Source organism: Magnolia sinica, chromosome 17 (assembly GCF_029962835.1).
Source record: "Magnolia sinica isolate HGM2019 chromosome 17, MsV1, whole genome shotgun sequence".
Classification (NCBI taxonomy): Eukaryota; Viridiplantae; Streptophyta; class Magnoliopsida; order Magnoliales; family Magnoliaceae; genus Magnolia; species Magnolia sinica.
This window is the reverse complement of record NC_080589.1, coordinates 15,354,675-15,377,646: the sequence shown is the minus strand read 5'-3', so window position 1 is coordinate 15,377,646 and position 22,972 is coordinate 15,354,675. Positions and strand designations below refer to the sequence as shown.

The 22,972-nt window shown below is 40.1% G+C and overlaps 1 protein-coding gene across 5 annotated transcripts; it reads left to right on the top strand.

Annotated features, from left to right (window-relative positions):
• The first annotated feature begins 5,486 nt into the window (after window positions 1-5,486).
• On the top strand, window positions 5,487-22,195 carry LOC131230811 (cysteine-tryptophan domain-containing zinc finger protein 3-like). Of its 5 annotated transcripts, XR_009164100.1 has the most exons (12): window positions 5,487-6,194; window positions 7,089-7,161; window positions 7,318-7,460; window positions 7,579-7,956; window positions 8,280-9,652; window positions 10,580-11,001; window positions 11,103-13,180; window positions 13,301-13,461; window positions 16,917-17,077; window positions 20,527-20,715; window positions 20,795-20,894; window positions 22,020-22,195. XR_009164100.1 is itself a non-coding variant. In XM_058226806.1 (11 exons), exons 1-11 carry the CDS (start codon window positions 6,036-6,038, stop codon window positions 20,533-20,535), a joined length of 5,118 nt encoding a protein of 1,705 aa, XP_058082789.1. In that variant the 5' UTR covers window positions 5,487-6,035; the 3' UTR covers window positions 20,536-20,671. The 5 variants fall into 5 exon arrangements, 4 of the variants coding, with proteins under 4 accessions (XP_058082789.1, XP_058082788.1, XP_058082787.1 ...); XM_058226806.1 differs by lacking the exons at window positions 20,795-20,894; window positions 22,020-22,195 and adding an exon at window positions 18,923-19,083 and having other exon boundaries at window positions 20,527-20,671; XM_058226805.1 differs by lacking the exons at window positions 20,527-20,715; window positions 20,795-20,894; window positions 22,020-22,195 and adding exons at window positions 18,923-19,083; window positions 19,201-19,722 and having other exon boundaries at window positions 5,488-6,194; window positions 8,283-9,652.
• Window positions 22,196-22,972: the final 777 nt, after the last annotated feature.

Sequence of the window (22,972 nt, the reverse complement as noted above, 5' to 3'; positions counted from 1 at the left end):
GAACATTGTAATAGATGAATTTTGTAATGAAAGGATGTTGTAATAGATAAATTTTATAATATAAGAATGTTATAGTGCATGAATTTTGTAATGGAAGAATGTAATAAATGTTGAAATAGATGACCATTGTAATGGATGAAATTTTGTAATAGAATAATGCTAAGATGGAAGTATGTTGTAATGAATGAATGTTGTATGGTGGACTATCAATATTTACTATGAATTGTCTATATTCATTGTGGATTGCCGATATTTTCACCGTGGATCGCCGATATTCAGTGTAGATCATTGATATTCAATGCGAACCAGTGATATTTAGAGTGGACCGATGATATTCACTATGGACCACAGATAGTAAGAGTGGATCGCTGATATTTGTACTGTGATAGCATATATTCATTCTGGGGTACAGGTCCGACAAAACATTCATAACTCCCATGGTACATGTCTGATTTAGGTAATTTTATGCTTATGAAAAGGTAATTTGATGAAATTTCAAATAAATTTGAAATAATTTCATTTGGACATCATTTGATTGCCCAAAAATGGGACCCAAAGTTTATCAAGATTAATGTGAATCGCTGATATTCACTATAGGGTATTGATCTAACAAAAAATAGCCACGACTCCTTTGTTACATGTCCGATTTAGGTGATCTTATACTTGTTGGAAAGATAATTTGATGAAATTTCAAAATGAATTTAGAATCATTTCATTTATATACTATTTGACTGCCTAAAAGTGATTCCAAAAGTAGGCCTTGGTGAATATCAAAGATCTAAAGTGAATGATGAACTTTAAGCCCACTCATGGGAAATCAAATGGTATCCAAATGAGATGAATATAAAGTCATTTGAAAATTCATTAAATTATCTTTCAAAGCAGAATAAGATCACCTAAATTGGACATATAACGAAGGAGTTATGACCATTTTCGTCAGACCGGTACCTACAATGAATATCTGTGACCATGGTGGAAATATCAATGGCTCACTCTTAATATATACGGTTCGCTGTGGATATCAGCGGTCCATAGTGAATATCGACTATCTATACTAAATATCAATGATTTACAGTTAAAATATTGGTGATCTACGGTGAATATGGGTGATTCACAATAAATATCGATGATCCACTACACAATATCCATCCATTACAACATACTTCCATTTTAGGGCCTGTTTGATTTTTCACCTCAACTGTAAATACATTGTAAATAGATAATTATTACTTATTGAGCCTGTTTGATAATTCGGTTGTATTTCTGCTTTGAAATTGGTCCGAAAAGGTTAACTTAAATTTGTGGTCTGCACCATGATATACGTGACATATCCGCGTCGTCAATCCATTTTACCAGAATATTTTGGGGCATGAGCTGAAAAAAAGGCAGATCCAACACTCAATTGGCCCACATAAAAGGAAATAGTGTCCGTATAACATCCACAATTGAAAGCTGTTTCTTTTGCCAGGCCCACATCGAAGTTTATTTGTCATCTAAACCCTTCATAAGGTCTCACAGGCATGAATAATGGGAAAACACAAATATCAACTTCATTCAAAGCCTCTAGGAGCCCCAAGAAGTATTTAACGATAGGTGAACTATTATCACAATTTCATGTGGTGTGGCCCACTTGATCTTTGGATTTGCCTCATTTTTGGGCTCATCCCCTAAATGAGGCTAACGTAACGTATGAATGGTATGGATGCTAAATACATCATAAGGACTACATTCATTTGGCAGTCGTCCTTGATTTTAGTGCTTAAAAGTTAAGTTGTCAAAATCTATATTAGAAATAATGCGATAATTACTTAGGTAAATAATTATTACCCATTTACAAGGTAATTAATTACCTATGAGATGAAAAATCAAATATGCCCTTAGCATATTTTCATTATAAAAAATCATCAATTACAATAATTATCTGTTCCAACGTTCATGATATTAATCTATTATAGTATTATTTTATTTCAAAATTTATCCATTAAGACATCATTCCATTATGAAAAGTCATTTATTACAGTGTTGTGTTTTTCCACACCTTAATTTTTTTTTTTCACAAATTCCTACCATTCATGCTAATTAAAAAATAGAAGTAAAAAACAACTATATATGAAACCAAGAAAGGAAGAAGGAAGAAGAAATGGAGCAAAAAACATAGTCTTTCCCTCCAATGAAAAAAATCCAAGGAAGAAGGAAACCGTCAAATGACTCTCGTGGAAAAGGGCTTTACATTTTGAACCTATTTACATCTTATGCGGGGTCAACTGGATTGTCTGGAAGCAAATCTCATTACAAAAATGATCATGTATGAGAAGGCAATTTAGAATTAACGGACAATATTAATGTACTTGTGTGCCACGGATAGCTTCAAACATAAAATTAGAAAAATCCTTTCATCGATTCATGACTGTACAATTAAAACGAGCGGATCATATTAACCATTAGGTGGGCCGGATTTTAATTTTAAGTGGGACCCATGTATATTCTTAAAAGGACTTTCACTATCCGAGGCAAGAGCGAGCACACTCAGGGCAGTTGGGGTACATGAAGATTTTCATCAATTGAAAAAGGGAAAAGTGGATTGAAAGCTACAATTCCTTATTCTTGTTAGCAGGGCTCCTGCTATAACCACATCACCTTACGGGACGTAGGCCAAAACCCCTCTTAATTAAAACAAAGGCATTAACACCTGGTGTGCCTTGATAGGGCGCAGGCGCCGTATCAAATAAAAATAACCTGGTCTTGACTATTGATGGTTAGGATCATCTGATGAATTCTATTTTTACGCCATAGTCCATCCGTTTCAGGCCCCACGGGATGAACAGTTCAGATCTCCTAGTGTACGGTACATATGTGTTTGGAGGTGCTGCGGACCACAATTACAGGCAGTCCTGTGGTCCAACCCTCTTCCTTAGGGAAGAATCCAGATAAATTCCAGCCGGATTATCGTAGTCATCCAAACGAGACCTCGGCGCATCCCCGTACTTTTAGATAAAGAAGAGAAAAATCTTTGATACTCTGGCAGTGTGATGGATGATACGCAGGCACTTAGAAACTGCATGCGTGGCATACGCGTGATGCAATTTAAACTCTCTAAATTATATGCTCCAGTTCATTGCATCGTGAACCAAAATTTATGCTTATTTTATTATCTGACCGTCGGATGGACGATCATTTATTGGACGGTTAAGAATGAAAGCATCCAATGGTTCTTTGTCAACAACGAAGTGTCCGTGAATCGAGTGTTAGGATCGATTAACTAATCTGAATATCGGATTGTAAATTAATGACAGTGGGTTCCACAACATAGTCGGTTTAATTTCAGTTAATACGCTTCGCTTATAATATCTGTGCGGCTGTTTATTAAGTTACATGCTCTTCCAGAGTATCAAATAACTTCCCCAGAAAGAATCAAATTCAACCCAGCGAAACCAACGAGGGAGATGATTGACTATATTCGAAGGTCCCGGAATATGGTAAGCCCCTCCTTCTGTACACGTGGCAGGGTCTTCTGTCAATCGGGACTGTCCATCTATTAGATTAGTCATAGATGGCCATGTTTAGGGATCCACAATTAGAAGACAATCATGCAAATGATTTACCTTCAATTCCCCAAACATAATATTGACCGTTAAATAATTTTGAGAGTTTTCTATGATAAAAAAGATAATATTACCAACAAATTTCTACAAAAAATGCTATCCATAGTAGGGTCCACTAGATGGACGGTTGTGATCAACTACTAACCTCATATATGAAGGGATGATGTACTGTATTTCGGTACATCCGGCTCTACTGTATGATCGCCCGACAAACCATCCGGGTTTTACTTTTCGTTGTTGAAATGACATCATTACCCTCGTGTTAAGCCGTTGGCTTCCAAACATTATCCGCGCTCCCAAGGGCATTTTCGTCAAATCGGAGACAATTTCGTCAGTTTCCGCGTCCAAACAAGTTCCAGTTGTTTCACTACCTAGTGCAAACCAGTAAGTTTTTTTTAGCAGGAAAATACTAAGGCAAGAGTAAAGTAGTACAAGGGACCATCTAAAATTGTGACTCGCAGTTGAAATTGTAAACCTACGTGGGACCTACCGGATTGCAACCGTAAATCCATCGGGCCCCATCTAGGAGGTTTATGGGCGTGAAATACAACCATCGATTTGATGATCCAATGGACATCGATATTCCTGTAAACGAACGGCCAGAAATCCATAATTAAGGAGACAGTTAAAATCATCATCCAATCAGGTCGTTGAAGATAGATTAGTTAAATAATACCCATCATCAAAGGTGGGCCCAACAGACACTGGAAGCTATGTACACTTCATCAACCGTACTTGTATTGACTGTGGGCCCTCTAGTAAATTAATCCGGAGGGTCCATTCATTCCATTCCCCACAAATTTAAAAAAATAAAAATATAGTGGACAGTCTAGTAAATTAATCTGTAGGGACCATTGATTCTATTCCCCACCCAAAAAATAAAATGTGGGTCCGATAAAATCCATCCATTCGTTGGAGATTATCTATGCAAATATAGTCCAATCATTAATCTAAACCATCCATTCAGCAATCAGATCATAAAGATGATCTTTACAATCACATATTGGTGTCCGATCCTCGAACAGATATCATAGGCAGGATTTTTGCATGGTGGGACTTTGAAGAGTGGCTTGGACTGGTTGAACGGTCCAGATTAATTGTCAATGTGTCCCAGTTGTAGTGGGAAGCTTCCAAATCCTCATCAACTCCAGCAATCAATAATTAATAATTTTAAAATAAAGGGAAAAGATTCGGTGCTCTCAGAGCATTATAAGTTATAGCGCACCTAGTTGCAGTGGCACGTGTGCAGTTCAATCCATCGATCCGGACCATTCATTAGCTGAAGCATACGGTTAATACTTTATCAGAAAAATTGAACAATCGGATTATCTGAACCATCCATTATTCATACTTATGTTTATAGCCATCCATTTTCCAAACAACGGTCAGAATGTTAAGATGATCCTGATAGAAGTGATTCTTTGGAAGAAAAGCGATGAATAATAGGCCCCAGCACGTAGATGGTTCAAACCATTGATTGAACCTTTTCTATGTAAGCGATCTTTGCCGTCCATCTTTATAAACCATTGATCGGATGCTCAGAAGTGTCGGATAGGTGTGGTATTTGCATGTTAGCACATGGGTTCTATTGGCCACCTGTTGGACAGTTCAGATCAACTGATAGCATTGTCCAAGTGTCCTGTTTTTTATACGTGATCATTACCGTCCAATTTCCAAGCTACTGATCGGATGCTTAGATTGTCTGATTGATGGGATTTTTTGCGTAGAAGTACATGAACTGGATGATCCACCTGATGGACGGTTCAGATCAATTGATTGGGCTTCTAAGTGTCGAAATTGAAGTAGTTGAATTTTGGAAAATCATAATAATAAAAATTCTTCTGAGTTCTGAGCCTCAGGACACCCTACCCTTCTTACCTTCCGAGAGAGAAAGAGAGAGAGAGAGAGAGATTACAAAAAAATAGAAATAAAAAAAATCCGAATTTCATGGTAAAAACCCTTTTCTCCCTTTGCTTTGGTTAGATCGAGTCTATTTTCTGCGGACTTGAAATCGTTTCTCTTCCAAAACGCAAAAGGGTGAGAAATATATTTAAAAAATATATAGAAAACAGCTGTTCTTCTCTTCCCTTTTTTGTCAATCAGAAATCGGTTTTGTTTGAATCGATTCGAGGAATCCGAAAGCGATTTGAGACGGCCCAACGTCTGGGATTTCGTAATCGCCGCTTTGTTGGTTTTGATCGATGTTTTAGGGAATTTGGGGAGCTCTTTTTTGGGGGGATTTTTTAAGGGTTTGGTGGAGTTTGAAGAGGGTTTTTGATTTTGTCCGATCATGAAGGTTTTGGGCGATTTACTTTCTGGGTTTTCCTTGGTTTCTGAATTCTGAGGTAGGTTCCGAAGATCTCCGGATTCGAGCGATGGATGGATTCATAGAAGGGATTTGAAGGTTTTTGAAAGGAGGAGAGGGGGAGGGGGATGCTCTCTGTGGGGAGTAGGAATGAGAGGAAGGTTTTAGGATTCTGTGTTAGAGGAGAGATGGAGGAGAACGAGCTTGAAGAAGGCGAGGCTTTTTATCAGGATGATGATGATGCTTTTGTTGACGACGATGTCGCACTCTCTTCCCTCTCTTACATTGTAAGATTCTTTTTCCTTTTTGAGAATTTATGTTTGGATGTGTTGGTTTTGATTGGTGGTAGGGGAATTCCGTCTTTTCTTGTGCTTTTCTCTCCTCGTTTCTTGGATTGTTGGATTCTGGGGCAGAAAAAGCTTAATTTTTGGTGTGATTTTATTTGTAATTTACGTGATTGTAGAGCCTAAATGGATATTTGATAGATAATGATATTGAGTAGTTGGAGATTGTGAATTTGTCGTGTTTTGTCCCACCGTTTTTCTTGCTCAGAAACTGTCCATCTGTCTGTCTGTTGATTGTGTAACTGCTTTGGGTTCTGGTGGGAATGCTGGAGACAGTTATTCATGTCATTCCAATGCGAATTGTCATGAATTAGGGCTTGGAATTGGTCTCTAGACCATTTGTTGAAGTGGGTCAAATTGTTGGATGTTAGGATTTGATGCTTTTTTTTTTTTTTTTTGGGGTCAAATCCATTTATTTGGAGTTGTTAAGAAGTCCTTTTGGTTGGCATTGTCTATCTCAATTTCTCGAGGAAGTCAGAGTTTAGAGATTGTTGAGATGCAAATTTCACTCTCTTAATGCCTCTCAGAAGCTCTTTAAGCTGTGTTTCAAGTAAGAGGTGTTGCATGATTAGTGCTACTGGGTGTGGGTCACTTCCTGCATGGATATCTGTTTTATGATTGCATCCTTTTGAGACCTGTGCGATTACAACTCTGACGTGATTTGTCAGGATTGCAAAATTTGAGTTCTACATTTATGCTTACAGCGCGCGAAAAGGAAACTGCTTTAAAAATAATTACAAATGGCAATGATGGAAAGTACCAAAAGATGAATGGATACACTTCACTGTAGTTTGCGTATCTAATTTTAGTAAAGAGTTGGATTTTCATTTATTTCAGGAAGAGAAACTTCAAGATGTCTTGGGGCATTTTCAGAAAGATTTTGAAGGCGGAGTTTCTGCTGAAAACTTGGGTAAGTCTGACCACCATGCAGTATGTATCCACAGCCCTACAGATCTTACGGGCCTGAAGAGAATGAATTAATGCTTTTATGCTGCGGGGGTTTCTAAAGTTAGGCATGCTTAACTATATCTGAAGATGACGGTGTATGGATGCACTTATTTAACAGGGGCAAAGTTTGGTGGATATGGTTCATTTTTACCTACTTGTCCACGCTCTCCTTCGATCTGGTCTCACGAATCTCATCCCAGGACATCACCGAAGGTGCAGGCATCTACTGCCGCGATGTCCCCTAACAACCTTCCGTTAGAGGTACCCATTTTCAAATTTGGCGAATTACCATGTATTGTTGTTCTGTTGGAAGAAGAAATATATGGTCGACATTTGGCAGGGAAACAGTACTTTATTTGTGGGTGGTGTATCTTTGCAGGGTGCACGTCAGAACCTTACAGTTACAGCAAATGCATCACACTCTGTCAGGGTTGTTCCTGCTTCTAGTAGTATCCAACCTGCTCCTATAGCACCACATGTGGACAAGTTGGCCAAAAGAGACACGCTTCTGTCCGCTGCACATGGTGCTGGGGAGTTTATTCCCAAGCAAGAACACAAGAACAGATCTGTTAATGACCGGAAGATGCCAACATCTGGCTCTGACAATGTTTCAGCTAGAAATAATGCCGCAATTTACACTGGTCTAGGCCTTGATATTTCTCCATCTTCATCACCAGAGGATTTCCTTGACGAGAGCGGAGGACTGTCATCCGAACTTCGAGGAATTGCTCATGAATCTCCGAGGACCATACTTGAGGTAATCCATGCCCATCCGTGTTTATCATGCATTGTTTTGAAGGGTGCATTTGGATGCTGACTTCCACTGAATTGCAATAGTGAGATCAAATATATAAGGAAGCCCAATTGGAGGTATGATTGAAGTTGAAGTTGAAGTGATTGAAATTTCCATTTTGGGGCTACTTCCTTATTGTCATTTGAGTGGGGCCATCTGCACTTAGGTCATATCCACCTGATGGAATTGAACTATTGCGATTCAATCCAATTAAGCATCCAAACAGTCTAGACTGATAAGTAGATATTAAGTTGTCCAGTGGATTTCTATTCTTGCATGTGATGAAGCAGATAATGACATCTTTTCCGGTTCCTGGGGGATGTATGCTTTCGCCTATACCTGAAAGTCTGCTGCGCTTGACTGAAAGATCTCTTCTAAAAGACAGTAAAGCTGGGACTGCTCGCAAGGCGATCCAGGAAGTTCCAACCATGTTTACAGATGAGCTTCCGCCTCTAACAGAAATGAAAGGTTTTGGAGAAATGAAAATGAAGCCTGTCGAGAAAAATGGGAGGCCCATGGTCATGAAGATTGTGAATGCTATTGACTTGGGAAATGACATGAGTGACCCTTTGAAGAAGGAAATAGACAATGAGAACCTGGCAGGCAGAGAAATGGCTTCTAATGCCTTGAAGGTTCCGCTCCCATCAAGAGGCACTGCTGAAAAAATAGAAAAGCAGATGAATGTTGATAGAGGAGGACTTACCAATAGAGGATTGGATCCTTTCAGGGATCCCAATAACGGCACAACAAGGGATAGAACCTTCTCATCTGATGCAGTGAAAGAAGAAGCCTTAGAGTCAACTGCTGTCCAGGACACTAACAGGGGTCACAATATGGGGAATGAGTCAGTCCCTCCGAAAGGGAAGCTGAATAAGAATACAATTCCAGAGGACAAAGTGTTGGAAGAAAAGAAAACTACTAGTCATAAGGATCTCTCCCTTGATCCAAAGAACGATGGCAGAGATAAAGGGGAGAAAACAATTGAGAAAGTTGATTATGATGGATTCAAGGGGAGGAAAGATCATAGCAGTGGATCTTTAGGGCCCCCTGGACAGAAAGCTGACCAGAAAGCTACACAATACGAGCAAGATGGAGTGAAGATGTCAAGAAAAAAGGATGGAAAAAAGAAACTAAAGGGACACAAAAGTAATGGGGCTTTGCCTGGAGAGTTGCAGAAAGATAAGGAGGGATCACGATCCAGAGATTCTATTTCAGAAAATAAGATTGATGTTGCAAAATCACACAAGGAGTCAAGTAAGAGTGGTGGCAGAGAAAGTCAGAGCAACTTTCCGAGAGAAGTAAAAGCTGAACAAGCGGAGAACAAAACGGGTCCATTGGAGAAGCATTTCAAAGGTAAGCCAAAAGACCAGAAGGTCAGGATTGAGAAGGAAACCCTTGCACTCGCTGATAAATCGAAGGAGAGGTCAGCTGGTAAAAAGATTGAAAATCCATCAACATCTGAGGCATGTGCTAAGGCTTCCGCGGCTACTCCTTTGACAGGAAATGGGCCAACTTCTGATGCAGTTCCCGCACTGGCAGGGCCTCCCGTATTAGATAATTGGGTCTGTTGTGACAGGTGCCAGACATGGCGTCTCTTACCATTTGGGATGAATTCTGAAGACCTCCCCGAGAAGTGGATCTGTAGCATGATTACCTGGCTGTAAGTTCCTTATGGATACATTCCAAAAACTCTGATTAGTCAGGTTAGATGGAGAAGAATGCTTAGGGCATCTGTTATTATATTGAAAAGTATATAAGATGGACAAAACTAATATTAGCAGAGGCCAAGTTCCCTAATTTGTTTGGAACTTGGTTTGTAGACGTGGGGCCAATGGTTGGTCTATCCAAGCCATTGATCTCATGACCCCCATCCTGGATGGACCATTTCCCCAAAATCTTCCAAATTGGACGATCCTAGATGTTAAATCTTTGGTTTTTCATCTGTTGAATGTGGATTGTTTGTGTATTCCTTTTTAATCGTTTATTTGCATGCCAACAATGGGAAGTTTAGAGTTGATACATTGAGAGGATATTCTGAGAATGGTCTGTCCATGATGGAGGCCATTGGATCACTGGCTTGGATAGGCCAACCATGGGTCCCACACCTACAAACTAACATTGGCTCCACATCAACAAGCTAAGTTCTGAATAGGGAATTTCCCTGCTCGGAACAAATAGGGAACTCGGCCTCATATTAACGGTACCAAATTAAGCTTTGTTTGGATTCTCTCTTGAATGGAATTGCAATGATTTGTTCAATAGAGAGGAAATGGACAAAATGTAAGTTCAACTACATTCCTAAATAATGGGGAAGTAGTCCTCTACTAGCAGCTACGTTCCTTGCATGTCCGATGTAAATAATTGCAATTTGGAGCTTATTCCCTCAATATGAAATACTCAAATAATCGCCACTTCCTCATTTCCGGTATTGAACTAATGGTTGCAATTCGATTTGCTAGTGTGCCTGAAAACAGCTTTAATAGATATGAGGTTGTAGATTACAAACAGTTTGCAGTTACTTGGTGTTAATTATAATATTTAACCTGCTTGTTTTCTAACCTTTTCACCATCTGCAAAACATATCTAGGCCTGGAATGAACAGTTGTACTTTCAGCGAAGAAGAGACCACGAAAGCTCTAAATGCATTGTATGTACCTGTACCTGTACCTGAGAGTCAAAATAATATTCATGGTCAGTACAATGTATCTGCTTCAGGCATGGTCTTGGCTGACATGCGGCATCTTGACCAAAGTCATGAACTTGGTTCACATGCCATGCCAAGTGCCGGAAAGAAGAAGCATGCATTAAAGGACATGCCAAGTGCACCAAGCCATGTAAGTCTGACTCACATTCCAATCTCCAACAAAAAGAACCAACAGGCCGCTGCCAAGAGCATTAGTTTAAATGATGTGAACCAGCCTCCAAGTAAGTCGAATGACTTTGCAGCAGAAAAACCCCGGCATAAACAAAAAGAGAAGAGCAAACTGCCTGAGTGCTACTCAGATGGAGGTAGTGCTTCCTTAAAATTCTGCTCTTATTTAATGATATATCGACATCAGGCATTGCTCTCCTAAAGTAATTGGTTTCATCCTATTATGAAATTCCTGCAGGTGGTTATATGGAACAAGGTGTCAAACACTCGAAAGGCAAAGGCAAGAGGGATGCTGATCGAGATGATTTTATGACTTCTAAGAAAATTAAGGCGGAAGGTTCACGCTATACTGATGAAGATCGTCTCTCTGACCACGGCATGGCAGGAAAGGCTTTTCTGAACTCGAGTAATTGCATGCTAATTAAGGTAAATGGAAAGAATTCACAGAAACATAGTGATTCCTCTTCGGCCAAAGAATTAAAGGGAAGCATGAGGGATGATTTACAATCTGTGGGGAAGAAGGCAAAAACCCAAGTTCAGGTTCCTTTGGATGGTGAATTCAAATCGCAATTTGGGGGATCAAATATGGGAAGGTCTCATAACACGGACTTTGCGGTGAAGAAGAGGAAAGTGAAAGAGTGGCAGGAGAGTCAGGATCCGGGAACCCTCGTGACTAATGGGAACCTCACAGACAGTGGCGTTTCTTTAAAAGAGGAAATCAGTGAAACTGAGCTTAGGAAGGCAAAGAAGGGCAAAATATCAAAATCAGAGGGAAAGGAGTCTGCTAAAAATAAAGCTGATGGTACTGCAGACAAGAAAGGTAGGGTAGGCAAGATCGTGTTATCTAGTAGAGGCCGCCTAGTTGATGGAATGGAAGAGGAAAGCCGAGGTGGTGTCGGGAAGGGGCTCCAACCGGCGCAATACCAAGGGAATGCAGCATCCCAACGTATTTTGGATGGTATGGATTCATTGAAAAGGGATTTGGGTTATCCCCCGACTTCAATGGCAGCTACTTCAAGCTCTTCAAAGGTTTCAGGCTCCCGTAAAAGTAAAGCCGGCTGTCAGGAAATGAGAGGTTCTCCTGTAGAGTCAGTTTCTTCATCTCCTTTCAGGGTTTCCAATATGGACAAGCTTACAACTGAAAGACCAATGGAGAAAGACAGTGCATTAAATGCAGGTTTCTCTGGCATGGGTAGCCCAAGACGATGCTTAGATGGCGAAGGTTATGGTGGAACTGATCGATCTGGTATAGTAAGGAAGGAGCAACCTTCTCCTTTAGTCCGCCATGGGTCTCTAGAGAATCGAAGGGCCGTGGAGGCTTCAGTGCTGTATGATTGTCAGGATGGGGATGCTAATCAAACATCTGGCGGCAAAGCCAACGTTGGTATGCTTTCAAAGGCATCCTGTGGTGCTACTGAATTTGAAAACGCCAATGTGGTGAATAGTGGTGCTGGTACCATTCACCAACACAACCCATATCTTACTGAAGTGCGGGTTAATGCTTCCGCTGACAATGACTTGAAATTACCAAACCATCATGACCGTGCCAATGGGTCTGGTCAGCGGAAGCCAGATAAAGGCTCTTCACGATCTAGAGATGGACAAAGAAGTATTGAATCTGATTTTGATAAAGCTAACACTAAGGATTCCGATTATTTCAATGATCAAGAGGAACCATTTCCTAGAAAGAATGCTGGTAGCTTCCAGTATGAGGCCAATGTCGAATCTCGTGATCATTCTCCTTACCATGAAGATCTGAGGGATGGAAAATTCAAATCTAACGAAAGCTGTGGCATTAAATCCTGTCATTTCTCAGATAAGAAAGACTCCACAAAAAAATGGTCAAGTGAAGGCAGGAGAGATAATCAGTCGAAATTTGGAGTTCATGAAAAGCTAGACGGAAGGTCAGCTGCTGTCTGCAGCAAGGATGGAAGGTCCAATCTACAGCAAAACCTGCCGCAAGTAAATTCTCGTGAAGATGAAAAATTACCTAATGGATTTCTTTCCAGTGGAACTGATCAGGCAGAAATGGTGCCAGGGAGAGGACAAGTGCAATCATTCCCGCCATCGGGAGACAAGCATGCAACACAGGGCCAGTGTCCACCGGCAACATCCCATAAAGAAAGCAGATCAGATGCATTGCCTGTTGATGCTTCTAATGGTGATTCATTGAAGATGCCAAAACAGCCAAGAAAGCCTGACAACCCAAACGGAGCAAGGCACTCTACTCCTAATGGGTTTGCAGGCAGGGATCAAGCTGCTGCGAGTGCTATTAGAGAAGCTAAGGATATAAAACATTCTGCCAATCGCTTACTGGTATATCATTTCACATCTGCCTTTAGTGTCTCTTTCTTCCCGTATTCCTTTTCTGATTCTTGAAAGCTTAAGTGTTGTTCCCCAGTGCTAACGTGTGTGCGGTTTGATAATCTTTTGAAGGATAAAGGCCAAGAACTTGAAAGCACCGACCTATATTTTCAGGCATCCTTGAAGTTTCTTCATGCAGCGTCGCTTTTGGAAACGTGCAATGTTGAAAGTGCCAAACATGGGGAAACAACCTATTCCATGAAGATGTATTCTGAGACTGCAAAGCTCTGCGAGTATGTTATAAATGACTTCTTAACCTGAATTATGAGCCTGTGTTACAGAAAGTCTGAACGAATCTAGTGACTGCAATATGCAATACTTGTAATCACCTGTTTGATTTTGTTGTTCTTTTGGCTGAATTATGGCATCTTGTCTCCCTGAGATAATGGTTTTGTAGTTTCATGTTCTCTGATTGCATGATTTATGTTACGCTCTGTAGGTTCAAAATGCTTTCCTTGACCACACATTAACTTCAATCCCCCATCACCTTTCTGAATTCATTTGAGAGCATAGTTGTAGTTGTTAATGGGTTTTTGTAGTTAAATTGTTTTAGGTAGGCTGGTTCATCCCATTGATGCTATTCGAAACATAAGTCAGTCGAGGGCCCGTTTTATGCACCCTCCAAAGGGGCTTTTGGCTCCGAAATGCTGTCTTGATCCAAACAGCCGTTGTTGTTGTCATGTGTTTGGATGCACTTTGCAAACCCCCGTCTAATCTCCTGCTCAACAAAATAGGCGCGAAAACATGACTAGGTGGTTTTTGCCGAGGAGACTGACAAAACAGGCTTGAAACCCCCCTTTTCTGGAAACTCCCTTTTGAGGAAGTGTGTTGGACGCCCAAAAATGTTTCTCCAAACTAGTTTGGGCCTAGTGACAAAAGAAAAAGACATGGTCTCTTTCCCCTAGTCTCCCATTGTGGATCAAGTAACAGTCTTTAGAATGTATAAATGATACCATTCACACCTCCTTGGCCACTTTCTGCTCTTTTTAGACATTTTTTCAAGGGTGCCCTGCCCTTTTCAGACTTTCAGTGGCATCAGACTCCTTTTTTTTTTTTTAGATCTTGCTTTTTCTACTGATGTTGCTATCAATGACTGAAAGTTTGGACTTTAGCAGGACAATTTTAGTTATCTTTTATTATTAGCTTTGTTTCGTATTTTTAAAATTCCCTTTTTGTTATCTTTTTGACTGGTTCAGAAATTCATATAGTACTCAATTTCTTGAACACTTAATCGCTTAGGTCAGATTGAACAAGATGGGGCAAATTGAAGGAAATTGAACTTAATTGAGGATTAGAGCATGCATTCAACTTTGATTATATCAATTTGTCCACTATGGCTACAAAACTTGCCCAAAATATGGGCTATGGAATGATCCCAACAGCTGTCTGGTATTAAAACAGAAAAAAAAGAGAGGAGAATCACTCTTCTGAAAGTCCGTAAGTTAAATGAAACTAAAAGGAGACTCCATTCAACTAAAATGAAACTAAAAGGAGATTCGATTCAATTGAGATATTGATAACAACATCATGCATAGGTCGATATAAATGACATATTTATATAGCTAATTGTATTCAAGAGTCCCAAATAAAAGAAGGAAATGTATGCTTTGCTTCCCAATGGCTTATAGTTGCCATTTTGAATTTAATTTTAGCTTGTAGTAGAAATAAGATACTGACTAATATAGGAAGATGGGTTGGGGCTGGCCCATAAGTGGATGAATAAGAACTTTTGTCATAAGTGTAGGAATATGGATAAGAAATTTCTGTACAGAATGTATAAATGACCACTTCTTGTTGACAGCTCACCACAAGGAATATGGTTAGTTAAACATCTGTTTTGGCTCTTTTCGGGACAGATTTGGGTAGTCTGGATTTACGATTTTTGTTGGACACAGAGTGGACTAATTTGTGTGCAGTTTTATGTCAGTTTATAACTGTTGGGGTTATATAGCTGAAAAGGGCAGAGTCTGGAACTTTCTATTCTCTATTTTTATGGCCAACTGTGGTTATGGGTTTTAGGACTGGTTTGTAGGTTGAAGGGAGCAGACTGAGGACATTTTTTTGGACTGGGTTAGATCTGAAATGAATGGGCATGTTTGGTTGAAAATGAGCTGGTTTATTGGTTAAGCGTGGGCAGATGAAGAGCATTACTGGACAGGTTTAAGGACTGGACCGTGGAATTGAGCTTTGGGTGTTTGGTTGGATTTGGGTATTCTGGTGTTTTATATAAACCATGTCAAGATTTTTAAGGCCTGTTTGGCCTGGCAGATTGGATGGGATTGGATAGTATTAGAGTGGATTGCATGGATTTCAAGGTAATGATAGTGCGTCAGTGGATTGGTGCAAGATCTATGGGATTGCTATATCCGGTCTGTTTGGCACGCCTGGCCAATCCTGGGATTAAACCTTCCAATCCCTTTCAATCCCTCGAACCGAACATGTCCCAGGCAATTTTGAAGGGATTAGGGTGGATTGGATGGGATTTAAAGGTAATGATGGTGATGTCAGTGGATTGTCTTAAGATCCATGGGATTGCTATATCCCGGGATCAGGATCCCGTGTCTGTTTGGCATGCCTGGCCAATCCCGGGATCTATCTTCCAATCCCTTCCAATCCCATCCAATCTGCCCGGCCAAACAGGCCCTCAGGGATTGGATTTGATGTTGGGATGTGCCTGATTATTTGTGTAAACAGGGGCTGTGTATGTGGATTTTAGGGACTGTTTTCAGGGCTTGGTTAAAAGAAAAAGAGGAATAAAATTGTACAGTTTTGGGTTTTGAGAAAAGTAAAAAGGAAAAAAGAAAATAAAAACGGGAGGGAAGAACTTGCTTTGATGTCAAATGCATGGGAAAAATTGTAGGAAACTGAACTGAATTGAAGATGAGAGCACAAATACGGCTATAAAATTAATATTCAAGACTAAACTATTGAATGCGGGATAATGCAACAGCCTTCTAGTATAAACTGGAACAAGAGAAAGATGAATCACTAATCTAGAAGTCTATAACTAAAAGACAACTAAGGAGACTTTAGTTGAGATATTTGGAATAACATCATGCACAGGTCCCATTGTATGGCTTAGTTTATATAGCTAATTGTTTACAAGAGTCCCAAATAAAAGGTGGAAACCTCTACTTGCTTCCTAGCGGCCATAGTTCCTGGATTTAATATAACTTGTAGTAGAAATAGAGAGAGAAACTACTGTATGAAACTAATGCTAGAGCCCAAAAGATACTAAAAGGACGATTACACAACCATATAAGGGTTTGTAGGCTCTTATGGCTGTGCAAGACCTCTTATCTCTTTATACTGTTTGCATACAAAGCCTACAAAGTGTAAGGTTGGACTTGTGGGCCTAGCAGTGCACTTGGTTGATGACCTAGGCCATCCAATTGGATCTCTAGGTCCCACAGTCCAATCGAACTATTGATTTGGTACAGATCTTCCACCTGACCATTAATATGATCCAAATTGTCAATCTGGATGGTCGGATAGGCCTGATTTGATGACCCTTGGATGAATCTGAGCATTCAATCAGGACCATTAGATGGGCCTGACTTCTTGGAGATTCGAACAAGCTTATTTGGCTTTGTACAAGTGTAAAGAAAGCTGAAGGTTATGGCAATTACTTTTGGAATCAGTATCCTTGCTTCATGTCAATATAATATTATATTCTTTGAATATGCAGATTTTGTGCACATAAATACGAGAGGTTAAAGGAAATGGCTGCTGCTGCGTTAGCATACAAATGCATGGAAGTGGCACACATGAGGGTTATTTATTGCAAACATTATATTGCAAGTAAAGATTGGCATGAGCTGCATACACCGTTACAAGTTGGTCCACCAGGTAATTCAAACAAGCACTATTTTAGCAAGATCTTATTTTAGAATGTATGCTAAAACATTATCCTAAATGATATTGGGCCAAGAAAAACTATAAAAAAAAAAAAAAAAAAAAGGCCAAGAAACTGTTGCATTTATTTTCTAAGGATTAATGGATTGGATAAATCAAATCCCTAGGCTTTACGATGTCACTATTCTTTCCATTGTAGTTTTGGCTTTTCTCTGATTCTGAAGTTCTGTTTATAAAACAAATATAGTGCTTTTGTTTTTCATTCTACCTTTTGTCGGATCATTTATCATTTATGGTTGAGGACATTGATCCATGGGGTTAGAATACATATGAGAAGCAATGTAATTCATTTGCTACGTGAAGACTGGTTTTACGCTCATCACCTTCTTAAAATGAACGTCCTTATCCACTGGACATGTGGCATGTATATGTCAATCCAAAATGAACAAATCACAGGGCACATTGTGGATGGAGCATACCCTAAAAAATATCGTTGAATGATTTTGACTATTGAATTGTTGGTGTCAAATGGATGACTGAAGATGAATTGGCTCCAGATAGAAATCAATGGGAAAATTCAGGTAGTTATGACTGTAGGAAATTCAGGTGGTTAAGGCTAACATCAGTGTGACTTTTGGTCTAGCTCCATCCACAATGAACCCCATGATTTAGACAGTTTGGATTGCCATACCTTGATGTCGCATGTGTGGTGGATGAGTCACTGCCATTCGAAAAGTGATGGTGAAGACACAAATGTCTCCCCCATATTACGAGCTGATCTTGTCACATCCTCTTTTGCATACAAGCAAGAATTAAAATGGGCCTTTCAACCAAGTGATGGAAGAAAGGTGATGGGCATGAATGATCTTATTCAGACACATATAAAATTCTTTAATCACTTCAGGTCGCATAAATCTTTGTTTTTCGATGCCAACTGCTTTGAACTTTTGCTATATGCTTTTCAACCCGTGTTTCTTTCCATGCCTATTTAAATGTTATTGCTTTCTTTATGACCAACATCATCTGTGAACTGTCAATTCAGTTACTAATTTTTGGGCTCATTTGGGAGCAGGGATTTCAAACCCTAGTTTTCATGTCCTGGATTTTTATGTGTTTGGCAGTCTAATTCTCAAAATCCTGGAATTCAGAAATTGTATTTAGCAGCCTGGATTTTGACTTTGGGGATTCCTGGAATTATTATGTATATTCACAGGCTATGAGTGTGATAAGGTACAAATATTCTGACATAACATACGGGCCCAAAAAAAGGCAATTCCAAGTTTCAGGTGCCCACAAAAGTGGTCCAGATAATTTCATAATTGAAACAAAATCCCATATTTCACTTTGGGTGGTGGTTAAATTTTTCTATAGCATGGCCAATGTAAATGATTGCATAAGCTTGATTTTTGTAGCATTTCATCATCATTTTGTGAATGCACGTGAAAATGTTCAATGATATGAATGGGTGTGAATGCCTTAAGGAGAAGGTAAGAGGTAGTTATGACAGTTGGAGATGATTGAAAAGCCGGAATTTGTGACTTTGCTTTTTTCTAGGTTTTGAAAAAGGGCCTTTTTCATGTTTTTGAAATCTGGTTGGGATTGAAATCCAGGATTTTCGGGGGTGCCAGACATGACCCATTTTAAAATCCTGGATTTCAATTCCCAGCTGCCCAAAATTATAGATTTTCAGGGGTGGCAAATGACCCCGTAGGTTGGATCCCATCTTGCTCTCAGTTATCATTTTGTGGTTATCTTTGTTCTTTTTTTCTTCTTCCCCTAATTGATACATGGTCAAGTTTTTCTCTGTCTAATATTGACCTATGGCCCTTTGTTGCTTAGGTGAGTCTCCATCATCGTCTGCGTCTGATGTGGATAACTTAAATAATCAGGCCGTGTTAGACAGGGCTGCTTCAGCCAAGGGAGTTATTTCTCCACAAACATCTGGAAACCATGTTATCCCCGCTCGCAATCGTCCCAACTTCGAAAGGATACTAAAATTTGTAAGTTCACTTACTGTTATTAAAATTTTCCTTACAAAGATTCCAAATCTTTTTCAAATCGAACATGGTTAATTGAACATGTTATCCGTACGCATCTTAAAATATGTTTGTTTGCAGACTCGGGATGTAGATTTAGCCATGGAAGCTTTGAGGAGATGGCAGAATGCTTTTGCGTCTGCAAATGTAGGCACGGAAGAGTCACGCTATGGGCTCGAGGGCATCTCATCTGTCAAAAGAGTTCTTGATTTCAGCTTCCACGACGTCATGGGATTACTACGTCTCGTACGGCTTGCAACGGAGGCAATCGGCCGTTAAAATCCCAGCGTAGAGCTAATATCATCCCTGTGAATAGATCATATTTCTCTGGCTTCTTTCCTCATGTGTGCGGGGGCCATAGGGGGTGGAAAAGATGCTGAAGCGGTCCAAATACATGATTCTTCTTCAAGAAGACATTGGTTATGACTAGGCTTGGTTCCTTTTCTGTACACTCTGTAAAAAAAAAAAAAAAAAGAAGAAAGATCGGCTTGCTGGTTTTTTGTATAGTATTCTTTGGCTCGGCTGTTTCCAACACGCGCAAGGGTGTTGTATTTTTGACTAGTAAGTTTCAAAGAATGGGATGAACTGGGTCTTTTCAAGTCAGCGCTCGCTTAGCTGCAGTGGAGATCATACTGCTAATGCTGTTCTTTGGTTCTGTTAGGATAATGATCCAAGAAAATATACACATCAAAAAAGCATTTGGGAGAAGGGTTTGAGGATGAAAATCGATTTAGTTCCGGTTGCCGCCACCATTCTGGCATTTCCATGAGATCATTTATCAATCGAAAATGATGAAAGAAGCTAGTGGGAGTTGGCAACATGTTCATGGAATAGGTTCTTGTCGAAGCTCAGTTTAATGTGCAAATTCGTGGATTTACTGTCTGAACTTGATGTGAATAGGAGCTCAACCGAATTAACAACCCTTGGTATGTGATTTAAGAAAATGCCAAGTGCATTTGCTCCAGTGTTCTTTGTAAGTGGACTTACCTCACACGTGTTACTGGATACGCTCATTGTGCAATGTCCACCGTGGAAATAATGTTGTGCCTAACAAATGAGGCTAATCTGATCTCATTTGGTGGGCCACATATAATTTGGACCTTTTGATCAAATTCTCTTTACCGTTCATTTGTTTTTGCACCCGTGTAGCCACTCAGTTATCGTACCAGGCCTAATATTTTAGATTATGGTATCAACATGTTGGGGATTTCCTAATGAGTGGCTCAGATATCGGGCATTTATGCCTCATGTGACATGAGAGGCAAGTCTGCTTACGAAGTGTACTCGACTGAACTCATTTAGCATTTCTCATGCAATTTTCATTTCACCTTTCCCTGCACGTATTTTTTGCTTTTGGCTACCTCTAATACATTCATTGTAATATATCCTTCTTTTTAATGTGTGTAGGCTGTGTGACATGGCTACTTATTGTAGTGATCAGAATGTTCAGCTCTGTTTTTTGTTGATGCATTGGACGAGTAGCAAGAAATTAGAGATGTACATATAGCTTATTAAGAAAGAAAATTGCAGCAGTTAATGGAATTTGTTTCCTAGGAGATCTGATTTGGGTGCTTGAGTTCTTCCTCTTACCAAAAGGTTTGCTAGATTTTGCTCATCCTTTCAGCTGCTATTCTATATGCAACCGTCCGCTTGACTGTTGTGTTGTGGGTGGCAGGGGATGCTTGCTTTACTAATTTTATCACATTCACTAAGCTTGGGAGGCACGCAGGTTGATGCTACACACAGCCAGCTCAGATGCATATGGAGATTAACAGGTAGATTTTGACTTCTCTGGCTTCTGTAACAAACTGTCTGAAATTTGAAATCCCCAATCTTACTGTTAGCTGGAAACCGAATGCTTATGTTGCGTGCCTTCTCCAAACCTTCTCTTACCGTAACTTGTTGGTAACGAAATGGATTTTTGGCAAAATTTTATTGGATTCGATTGGAGCTCCACAGATGCAAATGGGCAATTAGCAGTGTGGATGATCAAATATAAAATAGATAATACATACAAGTAGATGTATGCCTATGATTGTGTTCTCTTGCACAAGCGGCAAATTAATATGTAGATTTCATACTTGTATCGTTCCCTTGCAACAAAAAGCTCTGTGGAGCTTACTGTGCTGTGTATGTGACATCTACTCGGCCCATTGTTTGCACCAGTTAGTGTTAGGACATGGACAAAAAAAATAGGCTGATCCAAACTCAAGTGGGCCACACCACATGGACGGTGGGGATGGGATGCTTACCATGGACCCTTCCTGGTATCCCACCATGCTTTTTATATTCCATCCAACCACTTCATAAAGTGAGTCCCATCAACATGAAGGTAAAAACCAAATCAGACTGATTGAAAGCTTTGGTCAGCCCCAAGCATCAGCATCCCCAAACTAAGTGGTATGACCAACTTTAGTTTTGGATCAGCCTTATTAATGGGGGCTTACATTCTAACATGAGCTGGCGCAAATGATGGACATGAACACAGTAGATGTTGTCTGCACATCGCAGTGGGCTTTACTGATTTTTGTTGCATGGGCTCTATACCCATCAAAGGTAAATGCCAAATATCGGACTGATCAAAACTTCGGTCGGCCCCAATTGTTCCTGTCCTCACTTTTTCCTGTGGTATGGCTCACTTGGGTTTCGCATTACCTTTATTTGTGGGCTTCTGTTGTAAATGATGGATACAGTGGATGTCATATGCACATCATGGTGGGCCCCGTAGCTCTGTTGCATGGGCTCCCATAGGGGGAAAAAACCCATTGTTGTAGGAAATTCATGTCTTGCAAATTAGATGCGCCCATGTGCAGTAACACACCCATTTAATAGCATGCTTGCACGTTTTGACATGTGTTTGGCTTCTCTGAAGGCTATGGTGGCTGACTGCTTAATTTCAGGTGTTGATGAGCGGGTTCTTGGTAAGAGGTGACAATGAAGCGGCAGTAGCTGTTTGGTGGTGGCTCGAGTAATTCCTTATGGTATGAATTGTACACAGGCACACTGGAATTGAAGATGGCAGTCTCCATGTATACTAGTAACATCATATATTCTAATGAAATTCAACAGTTGGTCATATCCCATCGAAATATGTTCCTACAGGCAATGCAATACGACTTGCTGTGGCGTCCATGCCATCTTTCCTGCCAACATGCCACTTGTGCAGGACATCCCTACCATTAAAGTAGTAGGCTCCAACATGAAAATCACCCCGAAAAAACTCAGCATGGTAGGTTCCAAAATGAAAATCACCCGGAAAAAAAAAATCAGGCATGCCTGACTGTCAGATATGCCACACTGATGAACTCGATGGATCAGCCTGATTTTCAAGAGGGAACAAACTAATGGTGGGGTGAACTGATTTTATGTTATGTATGTCCTATATCCAAGTGGCATGTTATCATGGATGATGGTACCACACCACAAGTTGTGTTCTCATGCTACTGTTGTGATTGTATGTGGATATTATAATCTCTAGGTGTTACCATGCCTGGGAAATGATAGTCCGAGGAGTGAAGAACCTACAGCCTGCGCTTTTCGCCACCTGCATGTATTTGCTTGAACCATATGATGAAAATGGTGAAGTGGGTCCCTCCCTCTTGCTTTGGCTTTTTAGGTGGCGGGCTGAGTAGCAGGCCTCAGTTCTTCCGAACAATGTCGAGTCTTTGACTAAGGGGGAACTTCTACACTGGGTATTTCAGAATAGAATTCCCCAGAGATCTGAAGATCTAAGGTTGTTGGAAGTATGTTTGTGGTGGAATCTTATCTTGTTCTTCATCAAGAGTGTTTATGGTATAGACCTGCTTTGTTTTTGGGGTAGTGTTGAGAAATTAAAAAAGCAAATCAGGTGGGA